Raw genomic sequence first — 26,729 nt, 5'->3', positions numbered from 1 at the left:
GAAAACGTTAACTTTGTGGTCCTGAAAAGGACCGATAGCAATATTTCGATGGTGAAATTTAACCTCCGAAACCGTACAACGTACGACCTTGGCGTTTCAAAGCATATACGACGTCCATTGCTGTTACAGTCTTCCTTTTTGCGTGTTCGGTGTAAGTTACAGCGTCTCTAATAACGTTTTCTAGGAATACCTTAAGTACACCTCTAGTTTCTTCGTAAATCAAACCAGAGATACGTTTCACCCCACCGCGGCGGGCCAATCTTCTGATAGCGGGCTTCGTGATTCCTTGGATATTGTCTCGTAGAACTTTCCTGTGACGCTTAGCGCCACCTTTTCCCAAACCCTTACCACCTTTGCCTCTGCCAGTCATTTTTCAGTTAACGACTACAATAACAAGAATTAACTAAAGGTTTCAGCGGAAAATACGGCTTTTATACCATCACAGTTTTCCCCACCACTAGATCTACACGACCAACCAATGATATTGCGAGAATGTGCAGTGGAACCGCCTACCTATTCCGCTATAAATAGATGAATCTAAGATTTCCCTCAACTAGTTTATACCCATACTCGAGATGGCCCGTACGAAGCAAACCGCAAGAAAATCCACTGGCGGAAAGGCACCGCGTAAGCAACTTGCCACAAAAGCGGCACGTAAAAGTGCACCCGCTACTGGTGGCGTAAAAAAACCTCATCGTTACCGTCCAGGTACCGTAGCTCTTCGTGAGATCCGTCGTTATCAGAAAAGTACCGAGCTGTTGATTCGCAAACTTCCTTTCCAAAGGTTAGTGCGCGAAATTGCCCAAGACTTCAAGACCGATCTCCGTTTCCAGAGCTCCGCCGTGATGGCCCTTCAAGAAGCTAGCGAAGCTTATCTGGTCGGTCTATTCGAAGATACAAATTTATGTGCCATTCACGCCAAGAGAGTAACCATTATGCCGAAGGACATTCAACTTGCTCGACGTATCCGTGGCGAACGTGCTTAAGCATCTTTTTCACAAAGTTTAAAATCGGTTCTTTTCAGAACCACAACTTTTTTTTTTACATTTATACAATTGATTGATTTCTTATAAGGTATCCCAAATTAAAGATCCGATATCAATAGTGCAATATAACCTTACTTAATTTCTTCCAACAAAATGCGTTACGAATTTCAATTTTCCATCAGTCTTTTGATATCCTCTATATCTTGGCGCAATAGCTTATTTTAAGCTGGAAGCAAATTATGCCGTCTTATTTCCAATTCGATCATTCAACTGCAAAAGATTCTGATGACCAGCATTAGAGAGAAGCGATACCGTGATTTCTAGATCACGTTGTGAAACGTGAACGTTACTTTATGATATCAGTGAAATTAAAGCGTGACGTGATCACTGTTTAGGTTGCTTGTTAATAATATTTGTATGAATCACCCAAACCTTAGTTCGTTTATCTTTGCAACTCGAATTGGTCACTCATTCAAAGCAAAATTGTTATGAAAACATCCATTTTTCTTACATATTCAACTCTTTTCCTTATTTCAGATTTAGTTAGGAACGTAACAGAAGGATATCGATTTTTCAAATGTTTCCTCAAATTTGAAGAGGTGATTTTGAAAGATAATTTCAACTTGCATAAATTACAAGTAGCATAATTTACATCAACTTTTGTGAAGAAAGCCCAAAGATTGCTGGTCTTTCGCCTGTTATTATTCTTTCGCCTATTATTATTATGTCGCTGACGTGTTTTCGTTTATTTTTTATAATACAGAGTACCATTTATTGCTTCGGTCGACAACTTCAATATAGAAAGAATTTCTTTGGGATTGTTTATCAAAGATAAGCATAAAATTAGAATTTTATTGCCACCACCAATTATGCAGTAATGCAGTAGTTATTAGTTTGCAGCAAGTATTTATTGTTTAACTAGTTCTACAAAAATACTTCCTACAGCATGCGAAGTTGCCTACGATGCTGGGATTGTCATAAAAATATGCAATTATGTTAGTCGAAAAAGGTTCCGAAGCAATAAAAACATCAGGCTGCCTTCATAATTTACGATTGCAACGGACGCTGATATGCCCTGAAAAGATCTGTGAAATGTTCAAACTGTGATCCCGTCACGCTCTGTATTCGTTTTTCGGAACCGTGACTACCTGTGACATTCTGATCTCAGTGATTAAATCACAGTTCGTGAAATATCGCTCTTCTCTAATCAGCATTCCACCGACTGTTTCATAACATTTTGAAGAGGATAATGAGCATACAAGTTGTAAATAACATCCCATCACCAGTAAGGGTTAATGTACAACAATCTAGCTTGCGACATGTTTGGAATACCATAGACGATGAGATGGCGGTAGTTTTTGCAGACACTCGCCATTGCTAGAGTCCATCGAACTCTGTGCTAAGCTTTAATTCTTGGGGTTTGATGAAATGTCCATCAGTTGATTATTCAGGTGATGCGTCAGCAGTGTTGTGAAAGGCAGTGCTATGGTTCCTAAATGGTTTTGTCGGAGATGACCCGGGACCAACTTCTATTTTCTTTTGAAGTTTGTAGGTTCGGGTATATACCCGAACTTAAATAGGTGGAGTCAATTTAGGTGGTACGATCTCAAATAAAAAGTTTACACTGAGAAGGTAATTTTTTAGTGAGTCAGCAGAGGTCGAGTGAGATTAGTCGACAGAGTAAGACGTGTCAGCAGTGAGTAGTGATTTCCCAGCCCACTGGTGAGTTAGTTTTTGTGATTGTGTATGTTGTAATTTCAGTGTACTGTGTTGTTCAAGTGTGATTGTTGTAAAGCAAACAGGCCCATTGAAAAACGCTCTTAGGAGCGGGTTCGATCAGAACCCTGATCTATTCCACCGTCTCTAACGCGAGTGAGACAGTCATGGATGCGACGACGAGTAGTTCCCCGGTCAAGCCGACAGCAGATCAAGTAGAGACAATTTTGGACTACTTTGCTTCCGACGAAAAAATTTTGAGAACATTATTTATCAGATTAGGCGAAAAATTAGGTATCCCAACGGGTGAAACTCCCGAAAGGAGGTCAAGGAAATCGAAAAGGCAGAAAACACTCCCAAAATCTATTGAGAATTCCCCAATTCAGACAAAAAACAGGTTTGAAATCCTTTCAGACCTTGAAGTCAACGAAAAACTTGATGACGTCTCCATGGTCTCAGACGATGAAGACTCTCAAATTGACCACGCCCCCAACAGCGAAACCGGTAAAGATGGCAGCACATCAGCAACCCCCACCCAGAGGAACACCCAAAACAACCACGCCCCCAAAGGTTCGTCATTCAGAGGTACAATCGAAAACATGCATTCTATTCCTCCACCCAAGACCAAGATAGAATTTCCCCCTCTTAAAAAGAAAGCCGAGAACAGCCCACAAAATAAGCCAATAGAAAAAACTATAAGAATACCACCAATTAAGATCATGAATAAGAATTCTTTCCCAGCTATAATCAAACTAGCCAACCAGAGGAATATCAAGATCAAATACGCCCAGGAAAAAACTGACGCCCTCCACATTCACCCAGCAACGGAAGATGACCATAGGAACCTCACAAAAGGTTTAGACGAATATGACCAAGATTACTACACATATACAAGGACCGAAGACAAGGAGTTGAGAGTAGTAATCCGTGGAATCCCATCACATGAATCCACAGAGTCAGTTAAAGAAAATCTGACGAGCTTGGGTTTTGAAGTAAACCAAGTCTGTCAGTTATACAGAAAAGTTGATGGCATCAAACACAACTTTCCGATGATGCTCGTGAAAATGCCAAAAACAGATAAAAATAAGAATATCTACAACTTAGAATTCTTAGGGTTCTTCAAAATAAAGGTAGAAACTCAAAAAACAAAACAAGTATACAGGCAATGCTTCAGGTGTCAAAACTTCGGACACACACAAGCAACCTGCAGAATGACCCCGAAATGCGTCAAGTGCGGAGAAGATCACTGGTCTTACGAATGTAAGAAACCAAAATCCACCCCAGCAGTATGTGCCAACTGTAAGGAGGCACATCCATCAAATTACCGCGGCTGCAGAGAATTCCCAGCCAACAAAACCCCCAACATGAACAAGAAACCCAATCAGGAGCAAAAACATTTCTCTCAGGACAGAAATAAAAAAAGAGAGAACGTTTCCTATACCCAAGCGGTAAAAGGAACAAAAACAGAATTAGTCAACATCTCGCAACTAGTGGACCAGCTGAATAGCATAACAAAAATCCTAGCTCAACTGACCACAGCTGTAAATGAAAACGCTAATGGACGTTAAGAGGAGACAGCCAACATCCCTGAGGATCCTATCTTGGAACGCCAATTCCATCATAAACAAAATAACGGAATTACAAGAATACGTAATTGAGAAAGATTTTGACGTCATCCTTCTCAACGAAACGTTTCTGAAACCAGCTGACCAACTTTTCCTCCTGAATTATAAAACATACAGAAGTGACAGACTTACAGGAAGAGGAGGCGGAACCGCCATCATAATAAAATCCTCCATTGAGCACAAGAGGAGTGAGAATTTCGAAACTGACAATTTAGAAAACACAACAGTCGAAATCAAAATGGCCGATAACTCGGTAATTGTAGTCATAGCGGCCTATAATTCTCCCTGTAAAGAATTACTAGCCACAGATCTAGACAAAATTTTCGCCCTCAAAAAGAAAATAATCTTGGGTGGAGATCTCAATGCCAAGAACACAGCCTGGAACTCCAGACTTAACAATTCGAGAGGACGGATACTAGAGAAGAACACTGATAAACATAATTACCAAGTTATCGGCCCCCTAAATCCCACACATTACGGCTCTGGTAGACCGGACGTTCTGGACATATTTGCCATTGCCAACATCAGAGAGATGATAAGTGTCGAATCAGAATCAGCCCTCAGCTCCGACCACAATCCCATCATTTTGAACCTCGATGATTGGCAAGAGAACATTGTAAATAACAGTCATTCCATCACAAACTGGTATATATTCAGAGAAATTCTTCAAAAAACCGCAAGAACGCCTCCTCCTCTGAATTCAAGTCAGGAAATAGACAGGGAAGTAGAAAGGATCACTAAGGAAATCTGGGAAGCCGCAAACGCATCCAAAAGAAAAGTCAGAAATGACCGGAACCCCCATCAACTACCTGCTGAACTAAAAGCCCTCATAAAAAGAAAAAACAGGGCTCTTAGAAAAGCACACACCACCATGAACCCAGCAGACAAGTCGGAAGCGAACAGATTGACCAATCTAGTGAAAAAAGGAATAGCTAAACACAGAAATGATAAATGGCAATCACTGCTGGAGGAGATAAATGAAGACTGTGAGGAAGCAGGGCACAACTACAAATCGTTGTGGAAGTGGAACAGGACACTTAAGAAGAAAAGCAAAAAAGGAACGTCTCCCCTACATGGACCGTCTGGATTAGTATACTCAGATGAAGCAAAAGCTAACCTTTTTGCCGAAAGACTGGAGTTACAATTCAGCCCCAATTATGGTCCCGATGACGACATAGTCTTCGAAGAACGAGTTGATCAGAAAATTAAGATCATCCTGGAGAACAACAGTAATGAAGACGCTGTTGATTTGACACCATCAACCAATGAGGAAGTGATTGAAGAAATCAGGACCCTCAAAGGTAAAAGTGCCCCAGGAGAAGACGGCATCTCCAACTCCCACTTGAAGAACATCCCGGAGAGTTATATTTGTTACCTGACAAATATTTTCAATGGAATACTGAAATTTAACTACTTCCCTAGAACGTGGAAGAACGCAGTCGTGATTCTCATTCCAAAATCAGGCGAAAACCCGATATTCCCCCAAAATCATCGACCTATAAGTCTTCTTAATTCAACTGCCAAACTTGCAGAAAAAATTATTTTAAGAAGACTTAAAGAAGAACTCGAAGACAAAGAAATTATCCCTCCAGAGCAGTTCGGGTTTAGAGAAGAACATTCAACCGAACAACAAGCATTAAGGCTTACAGAAAATATCATAAATTTCTCAAACTGGAATCACGTCAGCACAGCCATATTTTTCGATGTATCCAAAGCATTCGACAAAGTATGGCATGAAGGACTCCTGTTCAAAATGAACGAATTCAATATCAGTATTCCATTGATAAGAATAACAGCAAGCTATTTGAAAAACAGAAGCTTTCAGGTGAAAGTTGGAGATGCCAAATCAACTAAAACAAAAATGTCTGGGGGAGTAGCTCAAGGTGGTGTTCTCTCCCCAAACCTGTACAACATATATACAGCAGACATCCCCAAAAATTCAGGACTCGACACTAAAGTGTTCACTTACGCCGACGACACGGCAATACTGACGCACTCCAGAAACCTCAACTTGGCCAGCAGGTATCTTCAAACAGCAGCTGACTCCATACTAGACTGGATGAAACAATGGAAGATTAAAATCAATCCCAATAAAACTCAGGCTATTGTTTTTTCTAAGAAGAACACCCTACCTTCTGAAGAGTTGGTAATAGAAGAAACCAAGATACCCTGGAGGAATGAAATCAAATACTTAGGTATAATTTTCGACAAAAAAATGACCTGGAAACCGCATATAGATTCAATTAAGACTAAAATTCAGAGAAGAAAAATTGAACTATATCCATTTATAGCAAGGACCAGCAAATTAAATCTTCAAAATAAACTAAGACTTTACAAAGCAATTATATTACCGATCTTCCTCTACGCTTCCATAGTATGGGGTCAAACTGCCAAGTCACATATGAGGTTACTGGAGACAGAACAAAATAAAATATTGAGACAAATCACCAAAGCTCCCTGGTTCATGAGAATGAAAGCCATCAGAAAAGATCTCAAACTCATGGAACTAAGCGAACAGGTGCGACTGAGAAACATAAAGATGCTGGAGAAGTTGACAAGCCACAAGAACCCGAGGCTTGTTGAAGTACTAAACTATGATCCACACGAGAAGTCAAAAATAAAGCGTCCTAGGTTGGCGCTACTCTAGTGGGGACAAAATGTAGCCCGCACTCTTCATTTCTCACATCAAAGAGAATAACAGATTGAAGACAAAAAAGTAAAAGTATTTCAATAAAACTAACTTGAGAATTAAGAAAGATCTATGGTGGTAATTTTTTAGTTTTCACTTTTCGTCAGATTGATCGATTGAAGATGCCTCCTAAAACTAGCGGAAAAGCTGCCAAGAAAGCTGGCAAGGCCCAAAAAAACATTTCTAAAAGCGACAAGAAGAAGAAACGCAAGAGGAAGGAAAGTTACGCTATCTACATTTATAAAGTATTGAAACAAGTCCATCCGGATACGGGTATTTCAAGCAAGGCTATGAGCATCATGAACAGTTTCGTTAATGATATTTTCGAACGCATCGCCGCCGAGGCGAGTAGACTTGCTCACTACAACAAACGTTCGACAATAACCAGCAGGGAAATTCAAACAGCAGTGCGCCTTCTCTTGCCCGGTGAGTTGGCAAAACACGCCGTCAGCGAAGGAACTAAAGCAGTAACAAAATACACCAGTTCCAAATAAAGCAGGAATTGTTGTTGCATATCAAACGGTTCTTTTCAGAACCACAAATTTTTAAAACTTATAATTATAGTCTGATCTCTAATTTCACCGTTAACGACATGTAGATTTATCAATTTGAAATAATCCATACTAATATAATTCGAATATGTTCGTCAACTTCCTATACCATGTCTGATAATTTTGCACACCAATATCATATATATATATATGTATATATATTCGGTTCAATGTTATTTACCTGCTTTTCAATTGTTACTATATATATATATATATATAAATATATATTTATACCGTTGCAGGGTAAGGCTTAGAGGTTGCCGGTTCCTCTCAGAACAAGGCAACACTCAATTGCTTCTGAGGAAACTTTTCACAATTCTCGTGGTCCACAAGATCATCTCCTTTTGCGCCTTCTCTATTAGATCTTCGTGAAGTCCAAGTTTGGCTGTGTTCCCAGTTAGATGCATCTCAACCAGCCCATTCGTGGTGTGAGTAGATATATATATATATATATATATATACATATATATATATATATATATATATATATATATATATATATATATATATATATATAAACCTGTTGCAAACAGTGATTGTTAAAAAAATATATATATATATATATATATATATATATATATATATATATATATATCTATATATATATCAATATATATATATATATCTATATAAGGATAAGGACAGTCCCTCTCAGAGAAATACTAACCGTAGACACGTGTTTCGGGCTTTCGGCCCTCATCAGTACGGTGAACAAGTGTTAGGATGTGCAACACTTGAAAGAAACAACAAACAAACAGAGTCAACAACAGAAGCCAGCAATCCATTTGTGGTTTCAGCAGGAAGACCCAATGTGTTTTCGGGCAACAACCGACATCACCACGCGAAAAGCTATAACTAACTGCGTGACATCCGAATCCAGGAATAATAACATGTCGGAAGGATAACGAGGGTAATTGTTCATAAAACAAATCATAAGGATAAGGACAGTTCTCTGAGAGGGACTGTCCTTATCCTTATGATTTGTTTTATGAACAATTACCCTCGTTATCCTTCCGACATATATCTATATATATATATATATATATATATATATATATATATATATATATACAGGGTGAGTCTTTGACTTGTACATATATTTTAACCGAAGGTTCTTGAGGTCAAAAGAAACACTTTTTTCATTTACCATTTTTTCCGATTCGGCCCTGTTAAAAAGATATAGCCATTTTAAATTTTCAAAATGAGCTAATTCACCCCTGAAAACCGGAACACTGAAGTTTTCTCAAGCATAAGATATACCTCTTGAACTTTGGAAATAAGCTACTAAATTAGAAAAACCATCATAAACTCACGTTTAACATTCCATTTGTTGAACAAAGTAGTGTTTATAATCAAATAAATGAGTTATTCCAATTTCGTTGACGCTAAAGATTAAATATTCTTCTCTTGATTTCTATTTCATTTTCGATAATTATAACGAATTGAGCTCGCTACCAGCCATATTAGCTCTGATACTCATATCCATTCATTCATTATATTTCATTTATATGATATCGTTGTTTATTTTTCGTGCAAGAATTAACCTTAAAATCTCAAATAAATAATATTCATCTATGAAAGATCTAACACAGACTATAGTAATCTGTGGTTTTAAGTTTGAATTTCAAATTTCGAGTGATGCCAAATATAAACACAGCAGTTCGGTTCGAATAATCTATGTTCTAACCTAAAATTTTCATTTACAGTTTACACTGTTATTGTTATAAGATATTTGTTATGAAATGAAGCATTTGATTTGTTCCAACTATCTCATAAAAATATTGAAATGCATCAATATTTTTGAAACCATCAGTATGAAAATATGGAAATATGTAAAATATTCTGGCTCTGTAATCAATGGAAAATGTTAGACTCCACTTGTAATCAAATTTGTTGTTAATGTGTACCTACATTATAGCCAACTTTACTACTTAATTCATCTTGATTTTGGCATTGAAAATAAATGAGAAGTATTCAATATAATTATCCACAATAGAATATTTGGTTTCTTTCAACTCACCTGATTTGTTTTCACATTAAAACAATTATGGCCCTCTTGGAAGTATGTCAATCATAAGCTCTTAGGATGAATTTATGGAATAGCAAAAGAATAAAAGTATTCAATCTCAATCACATGAAAATTTGTCTAGTATGTACCTAGTGGTATGTTTCGATGTGTGTGGTATGTTTCGATGTGAGTTAGAATGAGCCGAAGAAGAATACAGTATTGTTCGATAGCAGCAGTCTTTAGTGGGATATTGATTGTTGTCATTATAATGGGACTATTTTGTGAAAACTTTTTTAAACATGGGTTTTATGAATAATCTGGACTTTTCAAAAAGAATGTTGATTTTAGTGAAGTATCTTCTTATTATCAGAGCTGTGCCAAAGCTCAGTGATTTTTAATCAAATCGAGGAGTTGAGGTGAGCTTATTCAAATAACTTCATTTTCAAACTAAGTTGGCTAGTACTTCAATTCTTAAATCTGAGACATGACTTCATAGTAAATATTCATTTCTGTGGTTTTTTTTCCACAATAGAACAGAGTTGCATTCAGCCAAAGTACCCAATTTTTTGAATTTCACAGATAATTTTTTTTTTTTTAAGATCAAGTTATTCGAAAACGGCGCTTTGTACGAGAAAATATGAAGAATACTTTTATTTTTCAAATTAGCCAAATATTCTTCAATGAACGTTCAAATTACTATTAAGAGTTGGTTTCTTCGAATTTCTGGTATTTTGATGGTATGTTATGTTCATAACATAGAAACAGAAGAATGTGTATGGAATCTGGTGTTCGGAGAAGATGTATCACATCAAAAAAAAGCTATATTTCAAAAATCATTTCCTTCGATACAACCATTTCCGAGATATAGCCGATAATCACATTTTTTTAACGATTTTCAACAGCCTGTATCTTTTTAACCGGGCCGAATCGGAAAAAATGGTAAAGGAAAAAAGTGTTTCTTTTGACCTCAGGAATCTTGGGTTAAAATATATGTACAAGTCAAAGACTCACCCTGTATATATATATATATATATATATATATATATTTTCAGTACTGCATTATATATATATATATATATATATATATATATATAGTATATTTCAACCAACAAAGAAAATCATGATTCAAGACGAGACAACCAAACATACACCTCGATTTATATATATATATATATATATATATATATATATATATATATATATATATATATATATATATATATATATATATATATATATATATATATATATATATATATATATAAATAATATCAGTAACTGTTTAGTTTCCATGCGTTCTACCGTTGTAAAATCCCGCCCAGTTTCCCTTCTTATCTCTTCGTTCCTGATATGTTGCAATCTGGAAACTCTACAAGATCTTATCGAAATGTCCATCTCTAATTTGTCTATGGTCTTTTTTTTTCTGGAAGTTGCCAGCATTCACAGCCATAAGTTAAAATAGATTCTACAACTGTTGTGTAGATTGTTGCCTCTGATATTGAAACCTTTTTTTTTCGTTTCAGTAGCCGTTCAGTTGTTTATAGATAGAGTTGAGTAGGGGTGGAGGAGTCTCGATAGAAATGGCCCCCATTAATTGGGGATCTGCTTAGTGGTTATGTTTGCCTTAGAATGTTAGATGATATCATAGTTCTCCAGTCGCATACTCCAGAAAGTTTATTTTAATTGGGGTCGGATCTTGTATATTCTCAAAATTTAAATATGTATGTCGTAAAAAGATTTACCCAGATTTTTTCCTAATTAGGATGTCTATTAGCTGTTCTTTCGATCCTATTCTTGGGACATCCTTTCTGCTGTGTAGTAATTTTCAACTCTGTATTTCTCAGAGTAACTAACGCTAAAAGATTACATATATCATGCTGTTACAATCATTACGTGTTCTTCAATTAACGGAAACTCTAGAGCCCGTAAGCAATCAGAGGTCTCCCCAAAGGACGTAGTTAATATCACACAATCTACTTCTACGAAAGATGAAAAAAAACTCCTCTCCTGACCTATCTAGCTGCCGGTATCACTAGGCAACAACAGTACCTAGAAGTGAAGGGAATCCAATATGCTGATGTCATCATCAAAATGACATCACACCGAATAAATAAGTCAAAATCATTATTTTGATCCGTATCTGATAGAACGCTCGAGCTTTTCGGATTCTGAAGAGTTTTTATGTCAAAATAGACGACGTAATATCCCCACCAGACAAATGGAAGCAGGAGTGCCTCAAGGTTCAGTTCTAAGCCCAAAATCAACAACATATGCATATGCAACGCCCCAAAAAGGTCAAGGAATATGCTAGCTCTATACGCAGATGATAGATGTCATTTACAGAATAGTGATCGCAGCACTAGATGATTTATATATTACAGACGAATGTTTCATTAAGGTGAAAGATTCAAATGAAATGACTTAACCTGCATAGTCAACTGTGCGATTGTATTTTTCTTCCTGTTAATTTCTAGCTGTTTGCGGAACCAATTATCAAATATATTGGGACTGTATGCAAATAAAAAAACAAACAAAAAACAAATAATAATTCAAACTCTATGGATGGCAATCAATGGCATTCAATGTATGAAATTAGTATACTAAGCCCTACCTCATTCAGAGTATGGAACGTACTACGCTGATTGGTCGAAACCGCGAGTATATATATATGTATACGAGGACATTTTCGAGGAATTATCAAAGCCCAACAATCATTTTACTCTGCCATATTCGCGTATTATATTATAATGTCTGGTCGCGGTAAAGGTGGAAAAGTTAAGGGTAAGGCAAAGTCTCGTTCCAACCGAGCTGGATTACAATTTCCAGTTGGTCGTATTCATCGTTTATTACGCAAAGGAAATTATGCTGAACGAGTTGGAGCTGGAGCACCCGTCTATCTAGCCGCTGTTATGGAATATCTAGCCGCCGAAGTTTTGGAATTGGCCGGTAACGCAGCACGTGACAACAAGAAAACCAGAATTATTCCCAGACATCTTCAGCTGGCAATCAGAAACGACGAAGAGTTGAACAAATTGCTATCGGGAGTAACTATCGCTCAAGGTGGTGTTTTACCGAATATCCAAGCCGTCCTCTTGCCAAAGAAGACAGAAAAGAAATCATAAATACAATCTGTATGTGAAACGGCCCTTTTCAGGGCCACAATATTTCCTCATTGAAAAGATTTTTTTATCATCTGATCACTTTGGGTATAATAAAATTGCGACAATTTCACGGTCCTACTGACATTCGTAAGTAGGGTAAATGCTCTGATTTTCGACCAAATTAACAAAAACATCGATTTCGGGTACGACTTTTTCACACATAAACTAATCAAATTTTAAAGGTGTTGATGTTCATCGATTCTTTGGCTAGTTTTAAATAATTTGTCATATAATTTTAAACGTTCTCTTCGCATTCAACCTTCGAAATGTGAAAACGGAAAATCTGAATAACATTCGGGTCACGACCATGCCGCAGAGTTCTCGACCATTTTTTTGTTTGTTTTCGACCACTAATAATAGTGGCCGCTCGCTTCTCGTCTTCACTTAAAAATTTTATATTTATATCAATCAGATGGATTTCAGATGAGGTAATTGAGTAAGAAACACTGGGAACGTAAAAAAATTATTCTGCAAAAGTTTTCATTTTCTATAAGTATTTCAAAATAGGAACTCATATTAAATAATATTATTTGGTTATTTTGTTCTTAAGATCTTTTCAGAAACTAATGAGTATATAAAACACCGACCACAAGTGGTCGAGAATTAAGTATAGTATATCCAAAGTCACTTGGAGGAAGCCAGAATATTTCAATTATATGTTCAAGGGTTGTCCAAGTTTCCAGAAATTCCTTTGGGGCCAGTGAATTTATTGCCTAACAATACTTTCGAATAAACCCCCGGTATTTAGCGGATCGCGGTTTCCATTTCAAAGAGACATCTGGCCGAGCGTTTTTATGGACTAGTTCAAGTGGCTTTGTATATACTATACATTCAAATTGGTTCTCGACCGAGAATAAATGAAAGGTAGAATAAGTATGTTTCAACGTTAATTCAGTGGTCGCAAACTAATATTAAAAAAAAAAAACGAACATGATCCAACAGAAATATATCGGTTGAAATAAACAATTATTGAAATTACATATTGGTTGTCGACCACTTTGGTCGAGAAATAAAAGGTAAAAATTTTCCAATACCAGTTCGCGACTGCCGAATAATATACATTTTCCCACAACTGCTATGAAAAGTAGCGTATTCTTCATAGCTTACTCAATTTCAAAACTATGTATTGCTCATACTGTGGGAAATATTATTTCTCACAGCACTTTGCCCACACCTCGCTTGGTAGACCAATGTAATTGGGCTTTTGAGTCGTTTCTATGGAAACGCAATAAATTCGCACATACTATCAACGAAGGCCATTTTGATTTGAATCAAGTCCATTACTTGAATTATTGAAATTTGTGCAGTTGTAGGAAAAGTACAGTGTGCAACATGTGGAGAAAGTCCTTTTCTCGCTCGTGTGAACTCGCGAGAAAAGTTGGACTTTCCCCACTTGTTGCACAATATACTATTTCAGCGCGAAAACTTTGACCTATACCCCTACTATGCAAACTATCTTGAAAGGGTAGCAATGGTCGAGAAAACACGTACGGCGGAAATATTTTACACTACAAGATATATTTTATTATTATTTTATCTCAAATCACGGAATGGTCGAGTCGAGAGACACTGACGGTCGGCTAACCAGTGCATTTACCCTATATAATTACATAATACGACCCCATTCTGATCATACGACCTATTTTCGAATCTTCATTTATTACTTTATATTTCATGATAGAATATTGTTAACTCATCAATCTCAAACACGGGATAATGTGGGTGGAATGAATGCCTATTGTAACTATAATACATCCTTTGTTCTTACAATGTAATTTTGCTATTTTAGCTATTCTTTGTGTGACGCTTAGGATCACGCCACATTTTGCATTAGAGATAAGTAATGTTATAAATTCTCAGACGCATTGTTTTTTAGTCAGTCAATAACCAGTCAATAATAGATCAGTTCATGACAGATAGTTTTGATTGTACCTTTCGTCTTTTTCTTGTAAATAAAGTTTTTTTTAAAAACAAGGTTTTCCATCTCAAAAACATAATTGGCGACGAGGATGGGATCTCTTTAAATATTTCGGAAATAATAGCGCGACGAGAAAAACGCGACGTATTATCTGAAATATTGTGCCGGTCGTAGAAGTGACAAAACAAAAACTTTCTTTCGACTATCAGTTTCAACTGTTAAGGTGAGAAGCAACCCTGAGAAGGAAGCCAAGAAGCCCTGATCTTTGGAGTAGCGCCCAAGACGACTTCACTACAAGGAATACGAAACAAAAAAAAGGTTAGCAATCCTTTCTAATTGACTCCCAGTTTACCTATTCTGGCCCAAATATAGTCAACCTTTTCCCAAAGTTTTGAGTGTAAAACTTGTAGAACAGTTTTTCCTAGGTTTCTTTAAAAAACCGACATAAGAGTTTTTCTAGGTTACTCAATTAAAAAACCGATTACCAATTTTAATTCAAGATTACTTCAATAAAACATTTTAAAGGCCGTAAAGCGCAAACAGTAAAAATGGCATTAGAAAATATAAACTTAACATTACCGGAAAAGTTCGGGATGCTTTTGCCAAGATTTTCAGGAGTGGAGAATGAATTACATTCTTTTATAAAAAGTACAGAAGAATATTTAAGGATGTTCACAAATGAACAAAATATAGTAAAAAGTTATTGTTTATCAGTTGTTAAAAGTAAATTAGTAGGAAGAGCGTTAGCTGAGGTAGCAACTTCCGATATTCCTGATGATTGGAATTCTCTAAAGAGATTCTTACAGATTAAATTTGGCGATCAAATCAATTTAGATGTATTGATACACAAATTACAATTTTTGAATAAATCACATAATGAAGATATAATAGATTTTATTGATAAGATAATTTCCTTAAAGATAAGAATAAATTATAGAATTGACGCGGATCCCATGCCAGATCCAGAAAAACAATTATATAAAACTAATATTTTAAAGATTTGTAAAACAGTTCTTATATCAAATGCCCCAATAGAATTGAGGACTTATTTAATAACAAATAATGCTTTGAATTTTGACGGAACAGTAAATGCAGTTAAAGATTATATATCGAATTTAGCTCAATATGATTTACTTGATAAAAGCAGAAGACAAAAATTTCAAACACGCCCTGAAAAAAATAATTTCAGAAATAATCCCAACACGAGAACAAATAATTATAGATCAAATAATATTCCTAATAATTATCATTTTAGATCGAATAATAATTATAATTCGAATTCAAATTCAAATTTCCCCTCACAACCTATTCAGTTTAATCAAAGACCTGTGAATAGATACTATCCCTCAAACAAACAAGTTTTTGGACATACTAATACTAATACTAATGTTTTCAAACCAAATCCTAATCAAAGAATTAATACACCACCAGAAAAAATGTCAGTACAAACAAGAGTTTACCCCCAAAAACGTCCAAATTATTCGACGCAATTCCCAACGAATCCCCAAAAGAAATTTTTTAATGAACGCGTTTCTAATGAACCACATTTTACTTTTGAAGAATTAACTCAAATAGGATCAAATCCTAATAATGAATCCTTTGATAGATTTTATAATAAAAATCATAATAGAGATTTTCATTCGAAACCTTCGACTTCCAAACAAAATTTTCGAGACCCTACTTTAGAAAACGAATTGACATAAAGCATACGCTAGATAATACAAATCAAAATCCTATTAAATTACCAGTAGACCTGAATCATCTAGAAACTAAAAAGAAAGATTTATCACAAAAACAGAAACTGCATATTGCAAGTGATTTTAGAAAATTAAATGAAAAAACTATTGACAGTAATAATCCCAAACCGGAAATAAATAGTCAATTGTCGAAATCTATAGAAATGAATAACATTGAATACGTATTTTCCAAATGCGATATAACTAATGATTACAATAAAAGCGAAACCAATGAAATTGAAAATAATAAAGTCACGGAAGAAAAATCAGATAAACCCTCTGAATTATTAAATACTATTGAACAAAAAGATGATGTTTTGATTCATAAATCGATAGAAGATGTAAATGATCATAATTATACGGATATTTCCAGTGATCCAAAACGAAAATACTTAAGGACAAAAATAAATAAAGAATATTCGAATGATATGAATTCCCATAAAATTCCCCATGATATTTGTCGAAAAAGCAAATTTAAACGACCTCCCATACAATTTCAATCAAGTTACGTAGGTCACGAACCTTTCAATTACTCCTATTGTAATACAAACCCAACTGTTATCAAAGCACCGATTATTCGCAACCTTGATCCTATATTCAGAAGAAAGCAAGTATGCAATTCCCGATTTTTCTCAACTAATAAAGAATGTGCTTACCCATTGAGTAGAATTATTTTAGAATCTGATAATGAAATGAATCAAATTGAAACATTGAATTCCCAAATAGATGATTTGAATGAAATTAAAGATTTAAATTGTATTGAAGATTTTAATGGTATTGAAGATTTAAATGGTATTGAAGATGATTTAGTTTCAGTGATTAATCAAGTTACTGACGAAGAACTTGATAAATGCTTAGAATTATTAAATGCGAGTGAATACGAAAATAATGATAATGATGAATTTACTAATGAAATTGAAGATGATATAATTGACTTCGAAACTCAAAATGTTATTATTCATGACAATATAACTATTCATAGCAATATTGAGAATCCAATTTTCGAAATACCTTATACAGAAAGAAGTATTAACTCATCTAATTTACAAATAATATTCAAGACTGCATCTAATTATAATGTTACAAAAATTAAACTATTCGGAGAAAAACTCAGATTTATTGTTTCCATAAATTCAATCGGAAGCGATTTATATAAATTTATTAAAGAATATATTAGACCAAAAAGTTCCTATACATTATTTTTCAAGTCACCAGAATTGGAAAAACCACTTATACGAATTTTGCAAGAGAAATTTGATTATAAGAGTTTTGATTTAAAAATTTCAAGAATCTTGTTAGAAGACGTTGAAGACATAGATGAAAGACAACTTAGAATCACTCAGTATCATGAAACCAAAACGATACATCGAGGATTAAGAGAAAATCTTATTAGTTTGAAACGGAAATTTTATTGGCCGAATATGAATAAAGATGTTCAAAATTATATAAATTCCTGTGAATATTGCCAGAAAAGCAAATATGAAAGAACTCCAATTCAATTACAATATAAACCTAATCCTGTTGGTTCTAAACCCTTTTCTCATCTTTATTGTGATACAATACGATTTGGTCAAACATACTGTTTAAGTATAATAGATTCATTTTCTAGATTGGGACAATGTTATCCCTTACTTCAAAAGAACGGATTAGAAATTGTAGATAAATTAATAATTTATTTCAGCCATTATGGCATACCTAATAGAATAACATGTGACAACGGAATTGAATTTAAAAATAATGTTGTACAAGATCTATGTAAAGTGCATAAAATCGAAATTCATTACATTACAAATTACAACCCAAATTCGAATGCTTTAGTGGAACGATTTCATTCAACGCTTATAGAACAATTACGAACTATTGAAGGTAAAAACAGTACTTTTCAAAATAAATTAGCTCAAGCTTTATTAAGCTATAATAATTCAAATCACTCAAGTTTAGAAATGACCCCCATGCAAATTATTAAGGCAGACTTAAATTACTCATTACCTATTGAACGTACGCATAACGAACAAGTTCAAAATTATATAGAAAATTATATTGAAAATTTGAATGACATCACGAAACAAATAGAAAGACAACGAGATAAACAATTAAATCGATTAGAAAAAACGAATTATAAGAGACGTGCGAAAGAAGATCACCCTCTCAATAAAAACCCGACCTATATCAAAGCTCCAATTACAAGAAAACTTGATCCCGCATTCAAAAAGATAGATGCGAAAGAAATTGATTCACATCGTATACAAGATTATAAGAATAAACATATTTATCATAAAAAAATTCTGAAACAACGGAAAAAGTAAATTTTAATTTTTATTTCAGATTGAAAATGAATTATTTCATCGTGACACTCACACTACTTGAGATTATCATAGAATCATTTACCTTAGAAATTATTCCTATTGAAAATAATATTTTACCTATACAACTTGGAAGAGCATTTATTACAAATAGAAATTTGCAATTAATATATCATATTGATTTAAGTAAAATTGAAAAAGTAATTAGCGAATATCAGAAAGAAATTGAGAATATTAGAAAAGAACCACTAGGTTTTGCACAAACAGCGAATTTTAAATATTTAAGACATTCCAATGAATTGAATATCAAGGCCCTTGAAGAATTATTAAATGAAAATATAAAAACAAAAAGAGGACTTATTAATCTCGGTGGAAAAATATCAAAGATATTATTCGGAACTTTAGATTCAGATGATGAGGAATTATTTAAGAATTATTTTGATGGCATAAAGAAAAATGAGAAAATACTCATGAGGAATCAAAAGAATATTGCTACTGTAGTTAATGACTTAAAGAACAAATATAACGATAAATTTCAAAAAATAACTGAAAATTTGAAATTATTACAAATTGTACCTGCACTCCAAGAAGTCGAACAAATGCATCTTATGACATTTCAAATTAAAGATATTAAAAATACTATTGATGAAATTCAAACGGCAGTCAGTTTTGCTAGATTACATCTTTTACACGAATCTATTCTGCCTCACAATCAATTTTCTGAATTAATCAAAAATGTTACGATAATCCCTGTTCATCATTTGAAGGATTATTATCAACTTTGTTATACGAAAGTTATTTTCAAAAACAAGATGTTATTGTTCTTAATATCGATTCCAACTATTTATGAAAAGGAATACGAGTTGTATAAGTTTTACTTCCTATCACAAAATAATGAAACCCTTCCTTACACCGATTCCTATTTGCTATCTCAAGAAGAAATATTACAATGGTCGACAAGTGAATGTCATCCAGTTGAAAAGGACTTCCTATGTAATCAAGAATCCATGAAGAAACCTCCAAGATGCCTCATCAACGTTTTGAAAACCCATAAAGAAAATTGTACCAGAACAACATCAGTTCCCTATTCAGATTTGAAATTATTAGAAGATGGAAATATTTTATCTCTAGACAATAGAAAAGTCATAGAGAAATGCCCTCACCAAATTAAACATTATTTTATTCCGCCAATGGCCCTGTTGCATTCTAAATGTACTATAAGTAATTCACAAAAAGAAATTTTTCCTCTAACCATCATAAATGAAGAAAAATATATTATTCTACCCAAGCAGACCCATTTTATCAAGAATGATTCTCAAGAAGAACTTATCAAGAATGAAGATATTCCAGACATCGTTTTAGAAAAATTAGAGCAGTGGAATCTTCAACCTATTGGAATAACATTTGCATTTATTTTGACAATACTTATAATTATTATTGTTATTGCTTTTGCTTGTAGATATTTCAGAAAAAATGTATCTTTAAAAGCTACACCTCAGCAAGGTGATACCTTTTTCCAAGAAGGGGAGGAATTACATAATACGACCCCATTCTGATCATACGACCTATTTTCGAATCTTTATTTATTACTTTATATTTCATGATAGAATATTGTTAACTCATCAATCTCAAACACGGGATAATGTTGGTGGAATGAATGCCTATTGTAAATATAATACATCCTTTGTTCTTACAATGTAATTTTGCTATTTTAGCTATTCTTTGTGTGACGCTTAGGATCACGCCACATTTTGCATTAGAGATAAGTAATGTTATAAATTCTCAGACGCATTGTTTTTTAGTCAGTCAATAACCAGTCAATAATAGATCAGTTCATGACAGATAGTTTTGATTGTACCTTTCGTCTTTTTCTTGTAAATAAAGTTTTTTTTAAAAACAAGGTTTTCCATCTCAAAAACATAATTATATACAGTGGCTTAGGTAGCTATTAGACCCGGGTCGATCGCAACCCACCGACGAGATAATCGGGTCGAAAGACATAATACAGTGGGAGATCAGGTAAGAAATTTACGAAATGGGTTGTTCTGAATAATGGTCTATTTTCGAATAAAAATGAACAAATTTGTAAAACAGTCCCCCACTATGAACAGTAGAGAAGGACTTATTCTAGTTAACTAGACCTTCAAACTTCGATTTATCGAATCGAATAAATTATCGTATAATTCGATAATTATCGTACCGGTGGCAACGATGGATTTCGGAGTTACTTTCGAGCTACAATTTATTTATTTTGTATTATTCAATAGTTATGTCAACTAATGGGGCTATGTTAATTGGTGCTTTTATCTTTTGAAAATGAAATAAAACAAAAGTAAAAGATAATGAAATCAAACTCAATAAAAAATAACTATACTACGAGGTTGCAACAGGTAAGTCGAGTCCGATTGTTCATTAAATTAGTGGAGAAATGGTGGACTGTATAAGCGACAGCGAAACATATGAAAATGATACTAAAGTCTAAAATTGTGGTTAACATTATAACTTACCTGATGGGCGTCAGGTAAGAAAACATAGCCTCTCCACAGGGCCCTTGGTGCGGGATATACAGGGTGTTTCCTAAACATACGGCAAAAATTCAGGGGGTTGTTCCTTGGACTATTTTAAGCATGTTTTGTCCTTGGATGATTTTTGAAAAACCTCTTTGTTTCGAAGATACAGGGCGAACAACATTTTTCATATTTTTAAAATTAATAATAGTTCAATAATTAATAATAATTTGGATTGGAAGAGGTGGACCTCATTTATGGCCTGCTCGTTCCCCGGACTTAAACCCCTTAGATTATTTCCTATGGGGCCATCTAAAATCATTAGTTTATACCACTCCAGTAGAAAATGTGGAAGACTTGCGAAATCGGATCATTGCTGGGTGTAACTTAATAAGAAATGATCCTGGTGTTTTTGAAAGGGTTCGGCAGTCAATGAAGAGAAGATTGGATGCTTGTATGCTGGCTAGAGGTGGTCATTTTCAACAGTTTTTGTAGGTTGAGTTGAATTTTCATGTAATTTTTCATAATAAAATGTTATTATCTGAAATTTTGTTTCCCCTATATCTTCGAAACAAATAGGTTTTTCAAAAATCATCAAAGGACAAAATATTCTTAGAATAGTCCAAGGAACAACCCCCTGAATTTTTGCCGCATGTTTAGGAAACACCCTGTATTTCAGCTCCAACTTTCGGTTTTCAAGGGCGGTGTAGAAAAGCTCTAACATAATGCGTTCGAGCGAATATAAAATCGACGAATAATGCGGGAGTTTCCGAATGAAGCCACCAATTGTTCACTTGTACACTCGCGAACTTACCATCTTTCGCTATACCTCGAACTCACACAAACAGGTAGGAATGCTACACCTATCAATAACGCTCCCATGGTTTGAAAAATGCTAGGGTTCGTGTTGTAGTAAGGAAAATGTATCGACGAAAAGCTACAAAAATTCTACTTGCTGAAGAATCCGACAATCCGACAAGTTCGACAATCTAGGAATAAAAGTCGTAACTTAACAACATGAACACCTAATTGAAAATGCGTAAAGTGAATGATATCTTACCTACAAAAGGAAATTTTTTTACGGTTAATTGGGATCCGGGAATTGAAAGCACGCGGGATGATTTTATATCATCCCGATATGAAAAATTCAACGAGGTAGAGAATGATGAAAATGTTTCACGATTAATGAATTATGTAGAACCACACTCGAATCGTTTCGCCAACGATGTGATCTTCAGAAACGTTAGGCTACTAACATGTCCCTGGGGAGGGGGGCTCAAACTACCTCCACTACCTACCACATTATAGGTTAATCGTAACACCTACCAATCACAGTATATCGTTATAATCTACTTATAACTAAACTACAATTTGTCACTAAGAACCGTAAACTTCAGCGGATTGTTAATTTTCCCTTTGAACATACGTTCCATTGTGGCCAAAAACACTCTTCATTAGAATACTTGAACAGTTTTAACGATCTATCACACCAATAATCAAGTTTTGATAATACTGACGACAGTTGAGTCATTAATTAAATTATCGCCGATTTCAACGGATAATGTTCGACTGTGAATTTGAATCCACGCCACCAGAACTTCGAGTAGCTATCCGAAAAGCGTACGAAGCTTTTATAAACTGGTGTGCGAGTGAAGATGAAATAAGTCCAGTGCATTATGCTAAATAGCGAGCATAGATACTTGAAAAGGCAGAATGTTGGATACAAAGCGAATAAGTCAAGTGTTCCTTCAGGAGCAATAAAAATTTCTGAACGATGCTCCTGTAGAATGTCTCCCTAGTGAGGTAACTTCTGAATTCCTTCAGTGCATATTAAAACAGGTTGCTTTGATTATTGCCATCTCCTGAGTTGGCGCAGGTGCGATGAACTTCTGAAATTGAGAATGAATGTGATATGGAAACGTTAGAAAATCGGATCATAATAACTTATTCTCGCGCAAATCTTTCAATTACATAAGCAGAGTGGATCAAAATAGCGAAACAATACTGTGACACGCGCAACAAAAACTGCGACTGTAAAAATGGTTATTCTTACAAATGAGGGGTTTGGCGAAGTTACACGACAGCCTTTAGAGCAGGGGGGTGAAACCGCTAGTGCTAACACTGGCAACGGATGTGACGTCACAGTCACTCAGCATTACACGGTATACGTATCACGATGTAAAAATTTTATTCTCATAACAAGCCAATCAGCGTTCGAGGTTTCCAATAAATAGGTATTTGATTGAACAGCCAACAATTAATTGTGTTTGTAATGCATGTATGGTAGCAATGAACAGATCAAGTAGTTTTTATTGTCGCTTATTACAAGTTCTGTTTTAGGTTTCAGGTAATCCATGAGAAACTAAATTTAGAACATAATTAGACTGGGTTTTTCCTCATATCGTATTTCAATGTACTAATATATCTGAAAGCCCTCTTACTTGCGATTATAATATTCCTTCAAAATCAACTGGATTTAAGTTAAATTCTGTTCCTCGGCCTTTACTGAAATATCAAATTAATTATCATCATCCCTATGATTCCAGAACTTCCCCAAATGTTTCTTGTATGGAAAATATTAATGATTTTAACATGCCATGTGAAAGTAAAACTTTCGATGATTTTTGAAGTTTGATGAATAATTAATATTTAGTTTTTTATGTTTCAGAAGGAAGAAAATCGTTATTTTGCATAGAAATATTTCTGATTTACATCTGAAAAAACACGTTTGTATAATGATTTCAAAACTTAATTGCAATGAAAAATGAATGATGACTATTTTGAGCAGTTCAATAGTTAATTTATGTTGTATATCTGGGACAAAATTTGATTTTCTCCTCACAAACAGAGTGGGCAAATTTCGATGTTTTTGCACTACAACTTCTAAACCTGAGGTGATAGACAAAATCTGATATCCCATATTCTCGGTCTCTTGTTTTGAGAAACTAACAAGGTTAGAATTCATTTTTGGCCACCTTTTGTTTTCGAGTTATAAGCGAAAATTGGAAAAATGGCGATATCGAAAGCTTTTACATCTCCGCTTATACTGATGCTAGAGCTCCGAAATTTAAACATTATACAGACACTTTTTTACGTAGAATCCAGTGGCGTGCTCGTGTTTTCGAAAAGGTTTTTAATTACGAAGCTATGACCCAAAGTTATGTTTTTTCAAAGGGAACACTAAATTTCTATGCCATGTTTTGAAAGCTTAATTTTTCCTGATTTCAAAAATTTATAACATTGAATGATTTGTATTAAAATAAACAACAGAAAATGGTCAAAAACCTTTTTTTACCTAAGAGTCTCAATATTTCTATGGTTTCAACTGTTGATGAGCTCATAAAAATTGAGCTTTCTATAACAAGAGCAGTGTCCTTCCGGCAATCTGATTATTTCTATGCTTCTTACTCATTTCTACAAAATTCGAATCAATTCGGCAATTGTTCATAAAACAAATCATAAGGATAAGGACAGTCCCTCTCAGAGAAATACCAACCGTAGACACGTGTTTCGGGCTTTCGGCCCTCATCAGTACGGTGAACAAGTGTTAGGATGTGCAACACTTGAAAGAAACAACAAACAAACAGTTGTTCTGTTGTTGTGTTGTTGACTCTGTTTGTTTGTTGTTTCTTTCAAGTGTTGCACATCCTAACACTTGTTCACCGTACTGATGAGGGCCGAAAGCCCGAAACACGTGTCTACGGTTGGTATTTCTCAGTACGGTGAACAAGTGTTAGGATGTGCAACACTTGAAAGAAACAACAAACAAACAGTTGTTCTGTTGTTGTGTTGTTGACTCTGTTTGTTTGTTGTTTCTTTCAAGTGTTGCACATCCTAACACTTGTTCACCGTACTGATGAGGGCCGAAAGCCCGAAACACGTGTCTACGGTTGGTATTTCTCTGAGAGGGACTGTCCTTATCCTTATGATTTGTTTTATGAACAATTGCCCTCGTTATCCTTCCGACATATATATATATATATATATATATATATATATATATATATATATATATATAATGGATAAGAATGTTAGGATGTTTCGATCTAGGAAATTCAGTGATACACTTTTATATCATCCAAGCTTTCGGTAAGACTTCTTACCTTTCTCAAGGATCTGCAATATATATTAAATATAAACATTACAAATAGCAAGTTCACAAAACTAACGTACATATATTGTGGTTTTATTCCTTCCTGTTGATCTTATTTCAAAATATTCAAAAAACAAAATAGTTCAACCCAACTACTCTCTCACAGTAATAAAGATTAAACAAGTAACAAATATTATTGATAACACTCATATATTAGTTTTGTGAACTTGCTATTTGTAATGTTTATATTTAATATATATTGCAGATCCTTGAGAAAGGTAAGAAGTCTTACCGAAAGCTTGGATGATATAAAAGTGTATCACTGAATTTCCTAGATCGAAACATCCTAACATTCTTATCCATTAGATATATTGCGATCAATAATTTTCTTACGAATTATATATATATATATATATATAAACAATGGTTTAAGGGGTGTTGGAACACCCCTTAAACCATTGTTTATTAATTACTTTAGGTATATATATATATATATATATATATATATATATATATATATATATATATATATATATATATATATATATATATATATATATATATATATATATATATATATATATATATATATATATATATATATATATATATATATATATATATATATATATATATATATATATATATATATATATATATATATATAAATAATATCAGTAACTGTTTAGTTTCCATGCGTTCTACCGTTGTAAAATCCCGCCGAGTTTCCCTTCTTATCTCTTCGTTCCTGATATGTTGCAATCTGGAAACTCTACAAGATCTTATCGAAATGTCCATCTCTAATTTGTCTATGGTCTTTTTTTTTCTGGAAGTTGCCAGCATTCACAGCCATAAGTTAAAATAGATTCTACAACTGTTGTGTAGATTGTTGCCTCTGATATTGAAACCTTTTTTTTTCGTTTCAGTAGCCGTTCAGTTGTTTATAGATAGAGTTGAGTAGGGGTGGAGGAGTCTCGATAGAAATGGCCCCCATTAATTGGGGATCTGCTTAGTGGTTATGTTTGCCTTAGAATGTTAGATGATATCATAGTTCTCCAGTCGCATACTCCAGAAAGTTTATTTTAATTGGGGTCGGATCTTGTATATTCTCAAAATTTAAATATGTATGTCGTCAAAAGATTTACCCAGATTTTTTCCTAATTAGGATGTCTATTAGCTGTTCTTTCGATCCTATTCTTGGGGCATCCTTTCTGCTGTGTAGTAATTTTCAACTCTGTATTTCTCAGAGTAACTAACGCTAAAAGATTACATATATCATGCTGTTACAATCATTACGTGTTCTTCAATTAACGGAAACTCTAGAGCCCGTAAGCAATCAGAGGTCTCCCCAAAGGACGTAGTTAATATCACACAATCTACTTCTACGAAAGATGAAAAAAAACTCCTCTCCTGACCTATCTAGCTGCCGGTATCAC

At 34.4% G+C, this 26,729-nt stretch overlaps 4 protein-coding genes across 4 annotated transcripts; 3 read left to right on the top strand and 1 right to left on the bottom strand.

Moving 5' to 3' along the window:
* Positions 1 to 12: 12 nt before the first annotated feature.
* Positions 13 to 379, bottom strand: LOC123682397 (histone H4). Its single transcript, XM_045620995.1, has one exon. The coding sequence runs from the start codon at positions 368 to 370 to the stop codon at positions 59 to 61; it is 312 nt and encodes a 103-aa protein (XP_045476951.1). The 5' UTR covers positions 371 to 379; the 3' UTR covers positions 13 to 58.
* Positions 380 to 570: 191 nt separating this feature from the next.
* LOC123682396 (histone H3) lies at positions 571 to 1,045 on the top strand. Its single transcript, XM_045620994.1, has one exon. The coding sequence runs from the start codon at positions 576 to 578 to the stop codon at positions 984 to 986; it is 411 nt and encodes a 136-aa protein (XP_045476950.1). The 5' UTR covers positions 571 to 575; the 3' UTR covers positions 987 to 1,045.
* Positions 1,046 to 7,124: 6,079 nt separating this feature from the next.
* LOC123682117 (histone H2B-like) lies at positions 7,125 to 7,558 on the top strand. The gene has a single exon (XM_045620528.1). It carries the CDS (start codon positions 7,139 to 7,141, stop codon positions 7,508 to 7,510), a length of 372 nt encoding a protein of 123 aa, XP_045476484.1. The 5' UTR covers positions 7,125 to 7,138; the 3' UTR covers positions 7,511 to 7,558.
* A 4,743-nt stretch (positions 7,559 to 12,301) lies between these two features.
* LOC123682824 (histone H2A) lies at positions 12,302 to 12,789 on the top strand. Its single transcript, XM_045621630.1, has one exon. It carries the CDS (start codon positions 12,323 to 12,325, stop codon positions 12,695 to 12,697), a length of 375 nt encoding a protein of 124 aa, XP_045477586.1. The 5' UTR covers positions 12,302 to 12,322; the 3' UTR covers positions 12,698 to 12,789.
* The last annotated feature ends 13,940 nt before the right edge of the window (positions 12,790 to 26,729 follow it).

The sequence above is a fragment of the Harmonia axyridis genome, chromosome 6 (genome assembly GCF_914767665.1).
Source record: "Harmonia axyridis chromosome 6, icHarAxyr1.1, whole genome shotgun sequence".
In the NCBI taxonomy this organism is placed as follows: Eukaryota; Metazoa; Arthropoda; class Insecta; order Coleoptera; family Coccinellidae; genus Harmonia; species Harmonia axyridis.
Note: the sequence above shows the minus strand (reverse complement) of the source record. Positions and strands in the feature narration are given on the sequence as shown.